The 18,575-nt window shown below is 39.3% G+C and overlaps 2 protein-coding genes across 2 annotated transcripts in view; both read right to left on the bottom strand.

Annotated features, from left to right (window-relative positions):
* Window positions 1-83: 83 nt before the first annotated feature.
* bhlha15 (basic helix-loop-helix family, member a15) lies at window positions 84-3,078 on the bottom strand. The gene is made up of 2 exons (XM_041229010.1): window positions 2,918-3,078; window positions 84-2,133 (listed from the first exon to the last, which is right to left on the bottom strand). Exon 2 carries the CDS (start codon window positions 2,119-2,121, stop codon window positions 1,576-1,578), a length of 546 nt encoding a protein of 181 aa, XP_041084944.1. The 5' UTR covers window positions 2,122-2,133; window positions 2,918-3,078; the 3' UTR covers window positions 84-1,575.
* Window positions 3,079-4,459: 1,381 nt separating this feature from the next.
* The window catches only part of LOC121301074 (serine/threonine-protein kinase LMTK2-like), a 43,520-nt gene continuing 29,404 nt past the window's right edge, over window positions 4,460-18,575 (bottom strand). Inside the window, exons 8-14 of the mRNA XM_041230190.1 lie at window positions 17,512-17,596; window positions 16,362-16,483; window positions 15,445-15,594; window positions 11,544-14,745; window positions 10,478-10,616; window positions 9,229-9,477; window positions 4,460-7,068 (exon numbers count right to left, since the gene is read on the bottom strand). Of these exons, the coding sequence (XP_041086124.1) occupies window positions 7,040-7,068; window positions 9,229-9,477; window positions 10,478-10,616; window positions 11,544-14,745; window positions 15,445-15,594; window positions 16,362-16,483; window positions 17,512-17,596 (3,976 nt within the window). The 3' untranslated portion in view covers window positions 4,460-7,039. The remainder of the gene's footprint in view (window positions 7,069-9,228; window positions 9,478-10,477; window positions 10,617-11,543; window positions 14,746-15,444; window positions 15,595-16,361; window positions 16,484-17,511; window positions 17,597-18,575) is intronic.

Consider the following 18,575-nt stretch of genomic DNA (forward strand, 5'->3'; position numbering starts at 1 on the left):
ATATAATTTATCACAATGCTGTAGTGTTATTTTATAGCTGTTTACCTAACATTAGCACCTTGCCCTTTCAATACAATGGCTGTAACCAGCTACACTAAACACTATTCAATTTACTGCTTATAAATACACATGAAGTTCCTGTCTGGCTATAGAGTGGTTCTAGTTTTATAACCTTTGAGAAGCAAACAAAGACTTGTGGATTTGGCAAGTTGGTTTGAATAGTTTGGGGTATGATGTATTTACTTGCTCATTTTCCACACTAAGTTGTGATTTTAAGAACTAGCATTTCATGTCAACAAGTTAACCACTCTTCTGTTTCTTTAACAAAACTTTGTTTGACAGCGTCCCTCCCTGTATTTTGCTATTGTTTGTCAAAAAAACAGCTCTCCTGGGAATTTTGGAGACACAAAATAACACAACGAAAAACAAGAGGATTTTAATCTGAACTTTATTGGCCATCAGTTACACTGTGACCCTGGCAGCAGTACAACTAAAATACAACCGCAGCTAACTTGGTTCGGCTTTTCAATTATTCATTTTGCATTAAAACTATAAAGGATTAATCTGATCTGCCCATGGAAATAATCCACAGCTGGATTTTATCAATGGCTACTCCCAGTGTTGTAAAATAATCTAAAATGACCCAGCTGTGGTATATCCTGGCAGGGAAAAGGCTGCTCTACCCCTAAGCATGCTTGTTATTCTCTATTTTCTATGCCTCACAATTCTGGTAATAGCACAAACATTGCAAATCCAGTAAAATATTTCATAATATAAATGTTTAAATAATTGCATCACTGAACTTAAGATCTTCACGGTGCAATACTACACTAAAGTTTATTGTCCACATTTAGACACGTGTTAATCTTAACACCTTTATTTTATTTAGCGTAGGCTGCTATTGTCCATTTTCAAAATATAAGATGGTGGATGTTGCATTTATTCTAAATGGTGGCATGGCCAGTGAATCACAGAAATTAGATTACAGCATCATTTACTGGCATCACTGTTAAACTTCAGCAAGGCTGACAGTATAATGCACTGGGTCACTGAGTACCACTGCACAGTATTAGGAAGGTAACATGCAGCAAAACTAACACGTTTAGCACAAAAATATTGAAACAGCATCTAATTATTAGAACTACCTAATTATGTTCTACTATTTGGTCAGTTTCAGAAATCTTAACCTATATAAAGTAATCGTTTATGTGTTATTCAACTGGTGTCTCTAATTATCTGCAGGTTTCAACTACAGAACCGTCGTACAGCAGGTAAAACAGGGAGTTATTGAGGGCTACCCAGTATCACCTTTAAGATAACAACCTGTTACAGTTCCAAAATTTACCAAGACATTCATAATTCAATGTGTTTCTGACTGGGTCTATCTGAAGATACCATTGTTCCATGGTTTTATATCAGAACGTCTCTATACAGTACACACACACATAACGGTGACCTTGGGCGGAGGAGCGCTTTGCTCCCACTGTGATTATGCTGCAGAAAGTCTTCATATCCTAAAGAAGTAATTGCAGAAAGATACATTCCCAAGGTTTGGCACAAAAAGCACATCTGTCTTTAACTACCTTCTCTGAAGCTGTGGATCTGTGTAAGGTAATTTGACAAGCTTCCATCGTCCTCCTCTTCAAGTTGTTGCTGGTAGTGCTGAAACAGTTTAGATGTGTTTGAAGACTCCTCGTCCTGTGCGTGCGGCAAGCAACCGCTTGACATCCCCAAAATAATGGCAGTGAGGGATTTGATGTAGTTCTTGGCTAAGGTGAGGGTCTCAATTTTCGATAGCGTTTTCTCTGTCTTGACGTGTGGTATTGCCTCCCTCAGCGCCTGAAAAGCGTTGTTGAGTTTGTGCATCCTCTGCCGTTCCCTCTCGTTGCTTTCCAACCTCCTGACGTTTCCACCCTTGACACTCGGGTGCTGCTTCCTTCGCTTGGTGTTCGTGGCCATGCCGTTGTCAGCGCTCTTCTTTCTGCGTTTCTCCCCGAGGTTCAGGCACTTTTCCGAGCCCTCGTGTTCACTGGACGCGGGTTCCAGCTCCAGCTGGAACTCTCCGTCAGTCTCCACTGACGTTTTGCGGTTGCGCTTCGAAGCTTTTCTTTTCGATTTCATGTTTGTTTTTGTCTGAAATGAAATGCACCACCAACACAATCCAGTGTAAGAATTTGGAACAGGGAGTTTCACAAGGTAATACAAATACAATCCACCTGCAACCCAGAACAGGTCAGCTCTGAAAACTGCACTAAATATCCTACCTCAAAAGGTCCCCGTACAATTGATTACAACATTAGCCCATTTATCTAAAATAAATAGCTTCTGAAATTCTGCAGTTAGACACATATCGTAATGAAGTCTGCTTTGTGTAAATGCAAGCGCCTGATTATCATATATAAACATTAACTCAGGCACAAAGGACTGCTTTGATGCCTTCGTAAAGTAATTCTGTCTGGGAGGTTTCAATATTTACCTTTACCATATCCGGCTAGAATCAATTCTTCGGCCAGCATGAAATATTGAAAATATAGGGTTTAATTCATTTTTCCAGTTTGAAATTCCACTTCGTTAAGGCCCAAATAAAGGTATAAAGTCAATAATAATAATAATAATAATAATAATAATAATAATAATAATAATAATATAAACATGCATATTGTAAAAATGTGCCTTACAACGCTTTTTTATTCTAATACATCACTATCACCAGATTTTGAAGAAGAAGAAAAAAAAATTCTAAACATATAATATATTATAGGTCGCTTACACCTGTAGCTTCTGTTATTTTCCATCCATTAATGAAAAAGAGGGACTTTTCAGCCATTCAAGACTATTCGATTATGTGTCTCCGCAGCAAAAAGGCTACTGCCACATTCAGCACGTCTTTCACTTTAATATGTAGAACTTTGCTTACCTGAAAATAGTGAAGATCAGTCGGAGGTTGTCAGTTGAGATGATACAGTGTGCTACTGTTAAGTGACGAGTGATTGCCCTGGAGAAACGGGACACCTGTAGCCGTGTTGCAGTGGTGTCGCTGCAGCTGGAGCTGAAAGGCGAAGGCTGATAACTGATCAGCACGAGACGCCCAAGTGCACCTTACCTGTTACTGTCGGTTGTACACGTACGTTTAACAACAGCCAATCAGAGTTCGCTTATTTTGATCTAGAAAGTAGGTCTGTACCAGACCTGGCCAAACATCTCGTTAAAGGGCGGCTCTCCAATTATGCCTACAATATATAACAATTGTTTGGAGGTAATTAATTAGTAAAGGTGAGCGTCACTAATTTATTAATTACCAAGGGTTCAAAATCTCTGTATTATACAATATTTTCTTTTCCTGCAGGAACTTGGATCGTTGTGTTAAAAATTATCATTATTTCTGTGTCTCTCGTCTGTTTTGAGATATGCACAATGGGCTAATGTTGACACAACGCAAGTATCACTGTTGGATTGCAAATTGGCAGCTTCAGTATTCAATGTTCAAGGCGGTAATCACGCCGACGACAGAATGCCTGTATTCACTGTAAAATGCAAGTGTAGTGAATGCACTGGTAGACTACAAGTGTAATATGCATGGAGAAAAAAAACGTAATTTAAAAATAATCCAGGTTTCAAAGTTTAAAAAAAAAAATAAATAAATAAAGTTTTACTAATACAGTCACCTCTCGTTTTTATTTCTTCATTTGCTTCGGATTAGTGATCATTTTATCTGCTCTGTAAGATTGAAACTGCCACTATGCACCTGTTGTATGTAAAACTGCTCTGGGAACAACAGTGCAGAGCAATATTACCTTTCACAATGAACTCATATCTGCTGCTGTAAGGTTTGTTAATCGTTTTTTGTTTTTGTTTTGTTCTGGTGTACCACTAAAGAAAACCAAATGTTCAAACTGGGCTAGTTTGCGTGGTTAACTGCTTTCCAATATAGTCGCTCTTCCAGTTACTCTTTACCTTATTTGCATTGGGTACATTTTGCATATATCTACAGGGTGTAGTTGTTCTTGAGTGTGTGCATGGGTTTGGTCATGTTGATTTTTGTTGTTAAAAGATTAAAAAACAAAGTTATAATTTGTAGACTGAAGTTCTCAGTAAAATCCAGCATTCGTGCTTTGTGTGTGTGTTTGAACCTTTTAGACTAACTTTATGGCTTTTAAACATTAGGCCTTTTTAAAACTATCTGCAGACACACACACACACACACACACACACACACAAATATATATATATATATATATATATATATATATATATATATATATATATATATATATATATATATATATATATATATATATATATATATATATATATATATATACACACACACACACACTTAAAAAATGATTGTTATTTGATGTGTTAAATTGATATCTAGCAGTAAAAAGAGAAACATTTCCTGTTACAGTCCACCCAGCTCACCTGAAAAGTAAAAAACAAACAAAAAAACACAAATCTGTACAAGTCAATTTTCTTTTATTCTCAATATTAAATAGGCATAGTGTATTTAATTATAAACAATTCATTGAAATTACACTGTGCATGATCAATGTGAAGTAAAAATATTACAATTTAAAAAATTTACACATTAAGGACAGGATGACCTGAATTATTTCTTCTTTTTACCATGATATGTTGCCATTAATTTTATGCTTCTATTAAATTACAATATGAAAACCTCATACCTAGGACTCTGTTACATCATTCCCCATTTACAGACAAAATTAAACATGTATATACATAAGTACCATTCAACATTAAATTACACTTCTCAAATGTGCAAGATTAAGCAAATGTATATGGAATAAAACAGCAGAATTTTCAAATAAAATTTCAAGTTTATCTGAAGCACAGGCTGCTTCACAAATATTTACTATTTCATTATTACCGTACTCAAATAAAAATGGCTTCTAATCATATGTATTTCTCTTTAAGAGTTACTGCTTATAAAACAAATCTCTGGGCTTCTTCCACAAAATAACCAACTAAAAGCAAACGCCATATTCAAAATAAGACAAACTAGCCTTTTAAAGGGTACGTCTGGATTATTTTTCTGATTAGCCACACATTTTAATTCCAGATGTTCTGGGGGTATAGTAGATTGATTTGACAGTAAAATAGTGTTCATCGCAGCCCTAGTGAAACCAGTATTTATTTGCATGTGTTCAATATATTATGTACCTACAGTAGCAGACATTCTGAGCCAATTCAGACCTGGGCAGGGGTTGAGCCAAACAATGACAAAAAGGTAGCTGAAGTTAGGAACCACAGAATACAGAACCATGTTTAAAAAAAGACATGATCATCTCTCCTTTTTTAGACCGTCAATTGCTTGTATCCCAAACAAGTTACCCCCAATCTCCTTCTCTTTAACACATGCTTTTAGGCATCACAACACTTATGAAGCCCAGTGAAGCACCAGCTTATAGAAACACAAATTCAGTTTAGTGCTTTGACTTAAGACTGCTTCCTCCCATGAACTAAAAAAAAAACCACACATGTTCATTGCACTGACAATATCTCCACGAATACCATCCGCTTACTACATTCAGGCATTTTACAGCACTCCCAAGATACGTCAGCTCCTAGATCCTACAGTTCACATATATTTAATAAAACGTTTCTTTTTTCTTAAAGAATAGAAAATATAACAAACAGCTGTTTGCTCGTCGTTCTTGAACAGCATGATGAGCAGTTTAGTTGTTTTATCAAAATGAACTAAACATGTGAAATGTAGTGCTATGTTTTGTAATTTGTAGGCACATCAATACAACCAGTTTAGAAAAGGCGATATGCGATGGGATAGGCATGTACCAAATGCTACTGTGTGGACCTCTATCTAAGACCGTTACACAGATCATTCTGGTCTTGCTAGCTGTTTAGTCTAACAAAATGTTTTTAGAACAGAAAATAATGCATGAAAGCGATCAACTGCTCAAAAAGCATAGACTAACCCTAATTTATATGGACACTAATGGAGACAAATGCTATATTGCCCTTATCTTCATCCCAGTTCGAAAATATATTTTGGGCAAATGTTACAATTTGATTTACACAAATTAAGCACAGCTATTAAAATGGCTAATGCCTAATGCAATATACACCCCCCTTACAAGGTTTCTGCAGAGTAAGAAAGCAAATTACATTGTGGTTGAAAAGGTTAAAGAGCATCGCTGATTATATACAAATCTGAATGACTGACTGCCTCCTGTATAACTGTTTGAAAATGCCATACCAGTGTATTCATTCATTATTGTTAAATTGTGTAAGAAATCTGCTCAGTTCCATATAGTTAAACGTGTGACTGTGCAAAAAGTTTCCAGTGCTTTTTTTTCTTTGTTAAAAATACCAAACACTTCTTTTTTTAAAGCTGCAGGGAATTCATTTTCACACAAAACAGCATGCTAAAACCAAAACAAACTGCTTTTGATATACTGTAATGGGAACACTCAATGAGGTTTCTATCACTTTTATTGCTTAAGTTTTGTTTTTTTCATTATAAGCTAATCTACTATGTAGAGCTTTAACCCATGCAAGCCAAGGCTGCATAAAATGCTTACCTTAAACAAAGCCAAGGACTAATGCTTTTGACAGAATAAAGACATAGCTCAATACTCAAAAAGCCTGGCTGTAAAGCAGCTGATACAATGTAAAGCAAGAGACAGGAATGCAGAACAATTTCCTTTATCTGTACAGTTACTTTTACAAAATAATACTTTAAATTAGTTTCTTTTTGTTTTTTCAATCGGTTAATTTCACCGATTAGTTTGGAAATGCATGTATGCTAATCAGATCATGATAACCGAGGTTTTATCATCTCCATTGTTTTCTTGTCACTTCAACTGCATCCCTTCTAGCAGTGACGACCCGCGGTAACACAGCAAGTGCTGTTCATAAGAGGACGACAGAACTGGGAAGAGTTCTTCTTCAGGAGCTTTGATTTGTTTTGTTTTTAAAATGGGTTTTACATCTCAAAATACATCATTTGTAGTTCCTTTGTAGACTATACGGACCGATTCAATCTCAGATGATCTCTCGTTTAGTCCTTGTCTCCATCCTCGCTGCTTCCTAAAAAGATACATGTTCATATTATTTAAAAACAGTTTACAAGGATAGTTACTCACTAGAAATTTGCAGCAATAATAATAATAATAATAATAATAATAATAATAATAATAAAAATACATTGAACAACAAACACAATGTTTGGAATTAAAGCCCAAGACATACTGAACCTTCTTTTTTGTACAGGTGTTACACATTGTTATTGGCATTTAGGTTTCATGGCACAGTAAACAAGCCAGTCAGATGACAGCACACCATACATAGCTGCCCTTAATGCTGTGATCCGAGTTGTTGACACCTGCAGGTCTCTCAGCAAATGCACATCTGCTCAATTCACACAGTTTGTGTGTCTCCACAACCTTGGTGGAATGCAATCAGACAATGAGTCTTGTTGTCCAGTTATATTTTCCATCCACAGCAACCCATATCTTATCCATCTATGGTGCACTGAGGTTTCACAGTCAAAATGTGTCCTACCTTCAGCATTTGTAAATGCATTTTATATATCAAACAAACCCCAGGGGCATTTGTATTTAAACATTCTCGGCTGATAAAACTTCTTATAATAAAACACTGACTTTTCCTAAGTCTTTGCCTGATATATCACAAGAAAATTCGCATTTAGCTTGGGTCTTTTTAAACTCTGCACACATGTCTAAGAGTTGACACAGAATGAATGCTGCCCGACTGTTCAAGTTGTTCTGTTTAATTCTGTGCACTTCATTAAACCTGTCAGTTCACTGTGCAAATGTGTTTTCTGCACAGCAACTCAACGCTGATTCCAGACATGATTTATCTATTGTTTTTGCACCTGTTTGCAATTTTAAAAAGTCTGTATTCAAATCTTCCCTCTGAACTACTTGCACGCAAAAAAAAAAAAAAAAAAAACCTTGGCTTCATAAAGTACGATTTTTTCTCAATTTCGACACAACAGTCTTTGACACATTTATCCGATAATACTGGACAGTACCAGTTCAACCCTCCCTCAAAGAAAAGCCAACAGTTGGAACCAATGTAAAATCCTGTTACATAGATAACAGATGCCTATAAAATCAGATCAAAATTAATTATTTTTCTTTCATACAATTACCACTCATTTTGCTTTACATTATAGATAAAATTTAAACTGCTCTCAAATGAAAAAGAAAAAATAATTCCGAAATGAATCTGACAATGGAACTGCATCTCTGACAAACTGGAGATTATGTCTATTGACTATTTCATACTGTATGGCAGATGTGCCTCAGCTGTTTAAAAAAACATTAAAGCCCTGCTATATCCATTAAATAGTGACTCATTTGAAATCATAAAACTGAAAGAGGCACAAGTCACTGTTTCCATGTGTTCAAGGTAACAGATTAAACTAAAATAAGCACAGAATCTTATGTCATCACAATGAAGCCGTCCTTTTTAAAAATGAACCTACAGCTGTTCTGCTGTTTTTCCACATGTAGCAAGCCATTTACTACTTCATTAAAAGTTTGTACTGTGCCACAGCAAAGCAACAAAAGTGCTCTTCAGAAAAAAAAGGTTATACCAATAACTGTAAAACCTTTGTGCACCGTCTTTCGGATGAGACATAAAACTGAGGTTCTACTGTAAGTGACAGCAGCAGTTGTTGGTGCATAGTTCACACCCTAGTCTCCAAGTCGCTTTGGATAAACGCATTTGCTAAATGACCAATTAATAATAATAGAACCTATCAAGGAGATTATTACATACACATGTATTAATACAACAAAGAAAATATCGGTTCACAACAACAACAACAAAAGGCGTAGCAGTGAATACTCAAGAACCTGCCATTTTTTGTAACCTAGCATTTTGTAACAAGGATCAGAACGGCTCTAGGGCAGGGGTCTCAAACTTAGTTCCTTGATGGCCACAGTGTCTTCTATCTTTTGTTCCACCCGAGCTCTCAAGTACTTCATTTGCCTAATTATTCGATTAACTGGACAAATTTAACTTCTCTTCAGGCTTAAAATGTTTCATATTTTTAAATCCTCAACTGTAAAAGACCTTGAAAAATGATTAAAAAGAGTCCAACTGAACATACAATTAGATCAATTAGGTTAGTTGAGAGCTTTAGTTGGAATGAACACCTGAAGACCCTGTGGGCCCCCCCCCCCCCGCTCTAGAGTAACCCGAGGCTGGAGAACTTGCCTCCTTGCTCAACGTCGGAGTCTGTGAGGTGTGTGAGAGAGAAGCTGGCAATGCTGGCTGGAGAGATGGAGAAGCGGGAGTACGGGGAGCTTGCCCAGCTCTGCTCCGTGGTGCGGGGGGGCGGTGGGGGAGAGAAGTACCGGGACGACACCGGAGAAGATGCCTTGGAAATGATCAGGTGACTGGCCGCTTTGGAGATGAACGAGGGCTCCGGAGAAGAGAAGTCATCATCCCATTCAAAGCCACCACCTGAACAGGGAAAAAAAACAAAAACAAAAAAGAAAATCAGCACATTCTAAACCAGTTACACAGACTAGTAGCAGTATACATGTGCATTTGAGTTTATAACCAAGTAATTCATCTACAGTACATGAAAAACAATAACACACACATCTGTATCAGGGATACAGCCCTGTCACTGGCTTCTCAGGTGCACACGTGGAACTGCAGGGGAGTCCAGAGAATGCCCGAAAAAAGAAAAGATCAACAAATACACCCCTTTGTTCTTTGGTCCTTTCCAGCCAGAAGCATACTCTGGATAGAGATGGGTTGAATTCAAACGCCGACACTATCAAGCGCTTGGTCAATCAGAGCGGACCATGTCAGTAACAATTGCTGTGTTTGTTTTAAATATTCTGTCTGTGTGTTTAACCAGGATAAGAATGGTTTTTAGTTAAAGGTTTTTTTTTTTTCTTTTTTCAATCCCACTTAAAAGTATAACAAGGGGCGTGTAGGGTATCCAGGAGTGGGATGTTCCTTTTATTGCACATAGTGTTCTGCGTTCTTATTTTTTTCCATGTATTTTATTTTGCATTTCTCTCAGATGTGCTCCTGTTAAATAGTGTGCAGTGAATCCACTCAACGTGTGTTTTATCATCGGTGGTACTACCATGTGTGCACCTTGGATCCTGGGCTGCCATCGCTGTGACAACAATTAAATAACTACCACTGTATTTCTTTCTTCTAAATACTACAAATAATTCTGAGAGCCTGTGCAGCATTTCTCAAAAGATAACTCTTGTGTCTGTCTCAATCAGCAGATATCCACCCCTCTTACAACAAAGAAAAATAAAAATATTAACCATTTGTCTATCCATTTTTTGTAAATACAGTACTATCATACAAGATAGCAATCATTGCATGTATAAACATAAACAGTGTCACACATGGTTCAAACTAAAATATATTCCTTATAAGGGCCCTGAGTTTAACTTCAGCTGGATGGTGTTGTGTTAATACGCACACTTACCTTCTTCATCTGTAGAGCTTTCCGAGTGGGTGAAGCGATTCAGATAACCAGGACTGGAAGATGGTACAGGGCTGCTGAACTCAGACACTTGGCTGTTTGAACTGGCCGAGTGGTCACCCAGCTCCTTTGTTGGAGTATCCTTGGAGTGAGAGACAAAAAAAGGTAAATGGTCTAGAATAAAGGTTACTCATAGCTGATGGCTAAGCCTATTATCAGAACACTGGATTTATTTTCAGCAGCTAATGTAATTGAGGAGTTTCACAGGATCTCTGCAACCAGTCAAACCCGCAGGTGCCCGGCAAGTCTACAGGGGTCGCAGGGGTGCGGTGAGCCGAGGACACCCTGGCCGACGTAAGCCCTCCTCACCCGGGTGGCGAAAGGCCAATTGTGCACTGCCCCCTGGGAACCGTCCACAGTCAGCAGTGGAATAGCCTGGACTTGAAACAGCAACCTTCAGGCTATAGGATGCATACTACACTCCACATGGATGTTACCAGATGTGCCACTTGGGAGCCCCCTTTAATCCAGCATCTTTAGCAATGCTTATGCTAGAAGACTTGAAAGACGCAGGAATTGTAATTTCTACATTTTGAAGAAATGTACAAACTCCCATTTTTGAAGTTAAAAAAAACTGTGAACATAAACCTGTACTGTCAACTATCAAGGAGATTATTACATACAAATGGTTAAAATACTACAATATGTTCCCAAACAAAAAACATAAAAAGTGGTTTCTTACTAACAGGTTCTGAAAAGGCATTTAACTTTTCAAGGATAATAAAAAAAAAAAGCATTACCCCATCTCGCTCTTCTGACTCACACAGAAACAAAACCTAAGCCATCAAACAGAGATACTCATGTAACAATAGCAACTCTGGATGTGGTCCTATGATGCATTAAATGCATCCTCAAGTTGTAAATATAGGTATTTTTAGAACATGGAATGACTCAATGGTTTTCTTTTTGATTAACAGAAGGATTTTTTTTGTAATATATTGCTGCTTGGCGCAATGAGAAATATTATTTTTTATTTGTTTTTAGTAGCACTGGACAATAAATGCATTACCTGGTCGAAAATATAAACAGTCACATCATCGAAGAATGACACAGCCCTTCTGTCTGATTCAGACTGAGCCCGTTTGGTTGGTTGTGTGGCTAGGGGAGGCGTCAGCTTCAACAGGCTTTTCAGGTCCTTGCCGTCGTCGTTCTCGGTCACCACAATGGGAACGGGGTGCACAGCGTCATCGTCGCTCTCAGAACTCTCGCTGAGCAGATTAAAACCTTGGTGGTCGTCATCCGAGTCGTCGCTATTCTCATCCTCCTCGTCGGCATCAATCCCATCCTCCACAACCTCTGGGAGGTCCAAATCATCCAACTTGCCCAAGTATTTGCCTTCGACATCGGGTTCCTTCAGCTTCGGACCTTCATTCTGGTAGGACGTTACCAGCTTTTTATTCACCTTGTCCCCTGAAGAGTTGGACTGCTGCATGTCGACTGAGACAGCTGGCACGTCTACAGATTCAGGTGTACTGCCCTGAAGCCTGGCTTTAACTTCAGCAAGAGGTTCTGGTGTCCTGATGTCCAACACATCACTACCATCAACAGCAACCTTAGCTTCTGCATTCAAGTCATCTCCCATTGCGTGTACCAGCTCTGGCACAATGTTGCCTTTGAAGTCCAAGACCTGTGATACTACATTCCTTACTTCTGTTGATTGCTCCTGAAGTCTGTTAGCTGGTTCAGCCTCTTGTGCCTGCAGAGAGACAAGAACTTTTGATGGTTGCATCTTCTCTTCCGGGCATGCCGTGATTCCCACACTGCAGGTGTTTGTACTGTCAGTGTGTACACTGGGTCCACTGTTCTCAATGGTGATGAGGGTAGTGTCGTTAGAGTTAGAGTTACTGTTGATGTCTTCAGACTTTTTATCTGTCTCCCAATCATTATCTGAGAAGTATGCAGAGTCCCGATATGAGTTTTGGCTGGCATTTGAGAACAGTTCCACTGGAGCCCCTGTCTGGGACTGACGTGTACTAGTTTCTGCATCCTCTACATCCATATCCATTACAGTATCCACCTCTGAAATGATGATGGCCGGAGGTAGTAAATAAGCAGGAACCTGTTCTACATTTGTGTTTAGCACGGTTTCAATGGGGGAAGGCCCCTTACCAACAGACTGGGAATTCCATTCAGGAGATTCCAGATTCTCAGTTTCATAGCCACTGTCTGCGGTTTTATAAGGTGGCTGGAGTTTCTGATTAACAGCATTCAGGTTTTCAGATGGACCAACTAAGCCATGCACGTCCAGTGAATCCAACGAGTCAGGCGTTTCGGCCGATTGCTCGATTGTCAAAAGAGTCGTTGATTCGCTGTCATCGAGAAGGCTGTCTTGGCTTATCTGATCCGAAAAAGGAGCAGAAGCCAAATGTGAAGATGCATCCTCTGATAGATTATTAGTTTCAAAGGTTATTAAGGGCTCCTCAGATGAGGAACCATTGGTTTGTTCCAGCAGCGAATTTGCAGACAGGACGCCACTGCTGTTAACATCTTTAACCATGTTCCTGATCAAGCTTTCATTGTTGTAACACATTGTAAGGCCATTTTCCAAGCCAGCATTGTTGACATGTGCAGAATCTGATGCATGGCTTGCATTCTTTGCAGGTTCTTTGATTACAATTTCAGGTGCATTTTCTTCTGACATTCGCAAACCACCTAGAAGGCTGTGATTTTTGGCATCGTTGCACAAATTGTCATGAGTGGCACTTTCCCGAAACAGAGGGGATTCATGGCTGTTGGTGGGACTTGCTGAGACTTCAGCACTCTTAGAGGTAGAGTCGAGAGGAAAAGGAGTCCCTGCTTTCGAGGATTTGAGTAAAACACATTCTTCATTGAAGGAGTTACTACTCTGTAGTATGTCACTACAGCTTTCAGATATAACTGGTGAACATGAAGGCAACAGTGTTTCTTGAACTAAAGGCTGTAGAGAACCTTTCAAATCTGGACTACGAAAGTTCAAACATTCTTCCTTTGAGAAACCTGTAACTCTCTCATACATTAAATGACTTGCTGGCCCATCAAGGTCCAAATCTTTGTTACCTAAACCGTCCCCAGAATACGTCTTAAAACTGATATCTGGGAAGCTATTTGAATCAGCATCTAAAAGTTCGGATCTTAAGTCCATGCTATTTCTAGAAGAACATGAGGGATCCTTCATTAAGTTTTTCTCCTTGAGAAATAAGTAGTTATCTGACAGTTTTTCTGAACTTAGTAACCGCATATCATTCGGGTGTTCTGCAATACTTTCCATGTAAACAGTCTCCTGATCACCTCTTAAAGAGGAACTGAAGTCTCTTTCTTTTCTATTTGCTCCGGACTCTAAGCCAGACTCCTGGGTGCCAGGGGTCTTTTGTAGGTGATTCACGTTCAGTTCGGGTAGCTCAAAGAAGCCCCTGTTCCAGGATGCATCTTCCAATTGCGTGCTTTCACTAAAAATATTAGTGCGATAAGGGCTTTCTAGATCACTGGAAGCTTGTGACCCAACCTGGCTCTCTGGTAAATTTGAGTCCTTGGAGTCTATGCTCCGGTGGAAGAAATCGGCATCTGTGCTGGATTCATCCAAACGTATATCCCGGAGGACAACGTACTGCAGCGAACGCCTGTCCTGGGGAACCTCTCGATCATTGTCCTGTGGGTCTGTAGGACACCGATTTTCATCTACTTCCATGCTGCTCTCTCCTTGCTCCTCTAACTGGATGTAGTATTCGCTCCCCACTGCTGGTCTGTGAGCATCAAAGACAGGAAGTTCCCCAGGAACTCCAGCAGAAGGACCCCGGCTCCTGGCATCCCCCCCCTTCACTGTGCCAGGCTCGGAGAAGACGGGCTTCTCATAGGGGGGCACGGGGAAGAACATGCTGTGGTAGTTCATAGTTGTGTCCATGCCGGAGGGGTTCTGGTCATCAAAGTGGTCTAGCTTAGCTGCCTCCCAGACGTACTCGAAACTGAGGCCTCGGCTGGTCTCCGTCACAGTCAGGATTTCATCCATCTCGCGGTGGAGCCCGTCGTCCACAAACTGCTCCAGGATGGGGAACGAAGAGTGGCTCATAGTGGATTGTCTGTTGCTGGGGTTTGGTTTGAGCATGTTCCACCTCTGTTCAAAGTCCTCCTCTGATTCCTTCTGGCCTTGCATGCGGAGATATGTGAGCAACCTGTGCACTTCTTCAGCTGTGGCCCTCTTGTCTGGAGAAAGCCAACAAAACTGCAGCACCTCATACCTGCAAGAAATCACAAGTAGTTACATAGTACATACATACCTCACACCGTCCCTGTCCCATGAATATAAAAATCTCAAAATATATGATAACACGTTTTAAATTAAGGCAGGCAATAACAAGGTCAAACTCACAAGGTCAAAAAAGTTGTAACAAGAATAACCCAGAATTTTTAAAAGCCATTTACTACAGTCTAATAACAGTCACCTAATGCTACCTGTGTATATGCTTATTATGATTTTGTGTATTCCAGCAGCAGAAGGTACCAATAAAATAAATAAGGAATCTGCTATCTACAATGGATTAAACAGGTTTGTACCAGCACTACAATAACTAAATGGAAACCATTGTGTCAACAGGGGGAACGAATGCAAGATGCTACTTATGTATAACATTTTATATAATTGCATTACAAATACAATTTAAAACCATAAATTCCATACAAATATACTGTTAACACTTTTTTGACACAAGCTGAAATCTTGATTTTACATTCATTTTGTCCTCCTCATTTAAGGAATGAATAAATATTGGTACATTACAACGTACGCAATAGAAAAAGCATTTCACTTTTCTGTTACCAAGCAACCTCCTATTAGCCTTTGTCTGATTCATTAAAAACCAAGGCAGGCAGACAGGCACAGAGGCAAGGATTTGATTTCTGTAGTCTATGCGTAGGACATTGTACAAACAGAGGATTACCATCTGTCAGAATAAGGCAGCTCCAGCTGGGGCTTGAAGAGTTTAATTTGTTGTTCCTTTATGACATGGATTAGCACCTCCCTGTCTGAAAGGTGAGGGTACGGTAGGGTGGCGTTTTCAAACAGCTCCCACAGCGTGACACCCAGAGCCCTAAAGAAACAGAGTCAAGATTATACAGCAGGCAATCAGCACATCTCACTGACACAGAGCTAACAGAATGGTCAGCTTTACTGACTCCTGATAACTAATCAGGACACAGAACAACCAGGTGCTTCCGTTCATCACACCTGAACCACCGCAGGAAATAAAATGGGTATTCTATTCATCATCTAAGCTCAAACCGGTTTTAGCTTACATTGTTACCTGTAAACAAGATTTCTGCTCATTGGAGGGGTTCCGCTTTGGAAAAGTGGGCTCCACAGTTCAGACTTTCATTACGAAGTTCATAAGGATTAACTAGCAATCGGGCACAGTTCATAGTTTTTAAAAATGGGTATAACTACATGGCCCGGAAAAGCTTTAGATTCCCAAACTAAGACCTCCTTTTGTAAGCACTATGTGAAAAAAGACAGTGATGCAAATAAAACATATATACACAGAGTAACAAATTTGGCTGGAAAGGTGCCAGGACAGCCATCTGGAGTCCTGTTTTTCATCTGCGCCTTCGCCGTTTCCAGGAAGGCAGATGACAGGCATCCTGTTTTCAGGTCAGTGTGCCCTTTATTGCACTCTCACTTTATTGCTCTACTGTACTTAGTAGATATTATATGAAAAGTCAGAGCCCAGGGACACTATCCAGTACTTGTTACACGATGTGAATGTCAAAGCATCACATGGCATTAGACTGGGGAGAATCAGCGTACGAAGCTGCTGAATACAGCAGTTTGAGACCTGGATTTGTAATACTGGAGACCCACCACACATTGCCAGGTTTGGTTTGATCTGCAGCTACCACCCCACCACGGATCTCTCCCAGCAGCTCAGGGGCAGTCCAGCGCAGGGGCACAGCCTGTTCCTCATCAGTGATAATGTACTCCTCCTAGGGAAGGCAGAAACAGATGTACTAATCCTTGAATAGCCCCATTTTACTATACGCATAACACACATTTCATAGTTCTTTATCCCCCCAAATGTATTCTTGAAGTCGAGTTATTATAGCACAAAATAAGTACATTTTAATTGTCAGCCAGTCACTGAATGGCCAAAACATGAATTAAGTGCCACCTGAAGAGGGCAGTAGACTAAAGGATATTGAAGCTGTCTGTTTGTCAATTGCTGTTTGATGCACACAACAAATGAGAAGTGAATCCGAACCACTGAAAACTGGAAAGTTCAAGGTAAATGAAAAACATCTGCCAAAGCATTTTCACTGATAAAAGTTCCTCATCCTGACCAGCTCACTGATAAACTAAAGAGAAAGGTCAATTAAAATTGTAGACAACACGGGGTGATGCATGTAAAAAAACTAAAATACAGCTGTACAGAACAATATAAAATAACTTAAAAAAACACAGCACTCTATTCATAATCGCTCATCATTTACATTTGTTTTCCCAATATGACTTAGTTACTTTTATATTTGATTTAAAAATAAATACTGTAAGTTTCAAATGGAAACACTATAAAAAAAAAAAAATATTCTAAATGGCAAACCGTATTCAAGTTTGACCTTGGATTGTTATTTTATTTTATTTATTTTTTTAAATGGCTTCCAATGCATCATCATCTTTCTTCTTTAGCTTTATTTTTATATAGTGCCTTTCATAATGGACCACCATCACAAAGGGCTTTACAGAGGTAGGCTGCGAACTGTGCATTATATGCAGAGTCACCTACAATAGGACACTGGTTTAACATCCCATCCGCAGGATGGAGCACAAGGACGTTGAGTTACTTGCTCAGGAGTCACACAGTGAGACAGTAAAGTGGCAGAAGTGAGATTTGAACCGGTGCCCTGAACTTTAACCACTGGACCACACTGCCTCATATCAAAACTGCTTTACCTTGAATGGTAGAATAAACGTCATAGCCAAAAGCTTAGAAATCTTGAAAAACCAGAGAGCTTACCTTGTACCTACTAGCTCCTATTCCATAGTCCCCCACTTTGACAGTCAAATCTGTGGTAACGTAGCAATTCCGCAAAGCCAAGTCACTTAAATATAAAAGAGAAATATAAGAGAATAAACAACTGCGTTTAACACGAGCTAGCCTAGGCAGGGCAGGGCGCAGAGAGAAGAGAAGAGAAAAAAATAAAAAATAAATGAGATGTGACAGCACATGGTCGATCAATATCTTGGCTAATGTAACAGAGTAATCCTCATAATGGAACATGACGGAGAATAATTCAGTCAGCACTCTGCTGCAGCTCTGTAATTCTCATCTGCCTTCCACCAAATACAAAACACATTAAAAATTCACAAAGGACAATTTCTGTGTCACTGCTAGGTCTCCAAAGCGTTCCAAAATATATGTTAAAATGTATGTTATAATAAACTGAGCACTACATTCCCTTCCCCCAGGGCCATCAATGAAGAGGAAATGATTCATATCCATGTAAAGTCATTAAAGAGGCTGCACTCAGCATGGTATTGCTTCAGTAATGCAGCTCGGGGCTGTCATGACACTGAAGGGCAGGATATGCATTTCAACCACCAAAGCCATTAAGAGGAGAAAAAAAAAATTCAAACCTGAAGGTAAATGTGAGCATCATGTTCTGTGTTGCTCTACTCCTGTATAATATTCTTTTGATCCATGTCTCCAAGAGATTTAGTAGGTACAAAATTCTAATCAATTTTTTCAGCTATTAATGCCACTTTGCTACCACCGTGTGGTTGCCTGTTGATATAACCATGCAGGAATAGTAATGTTGCTCAACAGCCAAGTGTGTGTTTGCAAATGTTATTTTATTTAAACAGAAACATTAAAATGCTCTGCTTTTTTTGTTTTGTTTTTTCAAATTGTTGGACAGAACTTTGCAGTAATTGAATCTGTGTGTGTGCATTTCATTTAGATTAAGAGCATTTAAACTTCTGTCTCTCTCCCACAAGCTGACACCATTCTTGACAGTCCGACATTTCCTGTGCGTCCTGAAGCTCTGGAACACGTGAGAATATCAAAAGGACAGCGCTGTG

Source organism: Polyodon spathula, chromosome 26 (genome assembly GCF_017654505.1).
Source record: "Polyodon spathula isolate WHYD16114869_AA chromosome 26, ASM1765450v1, whole genome shotgun sequence".
Classification (NCBI taxonomy): Eukaryota; Metazoa; Chordata; class Actinopteri; order Acipenseriformes; family Polyodontidae; genus Polyodon; species Polyodon spathula.

What these genes read in the sequence shown, in the direction of transcription:
- bhlha15 (XM_041229010.1), bottom strand. Translation starts at nt 2,121, where the DNA reads ATGAAATCGAAAAGAAAAGCTTCGAAGCGCAACCGCAAAACGTCAGTG.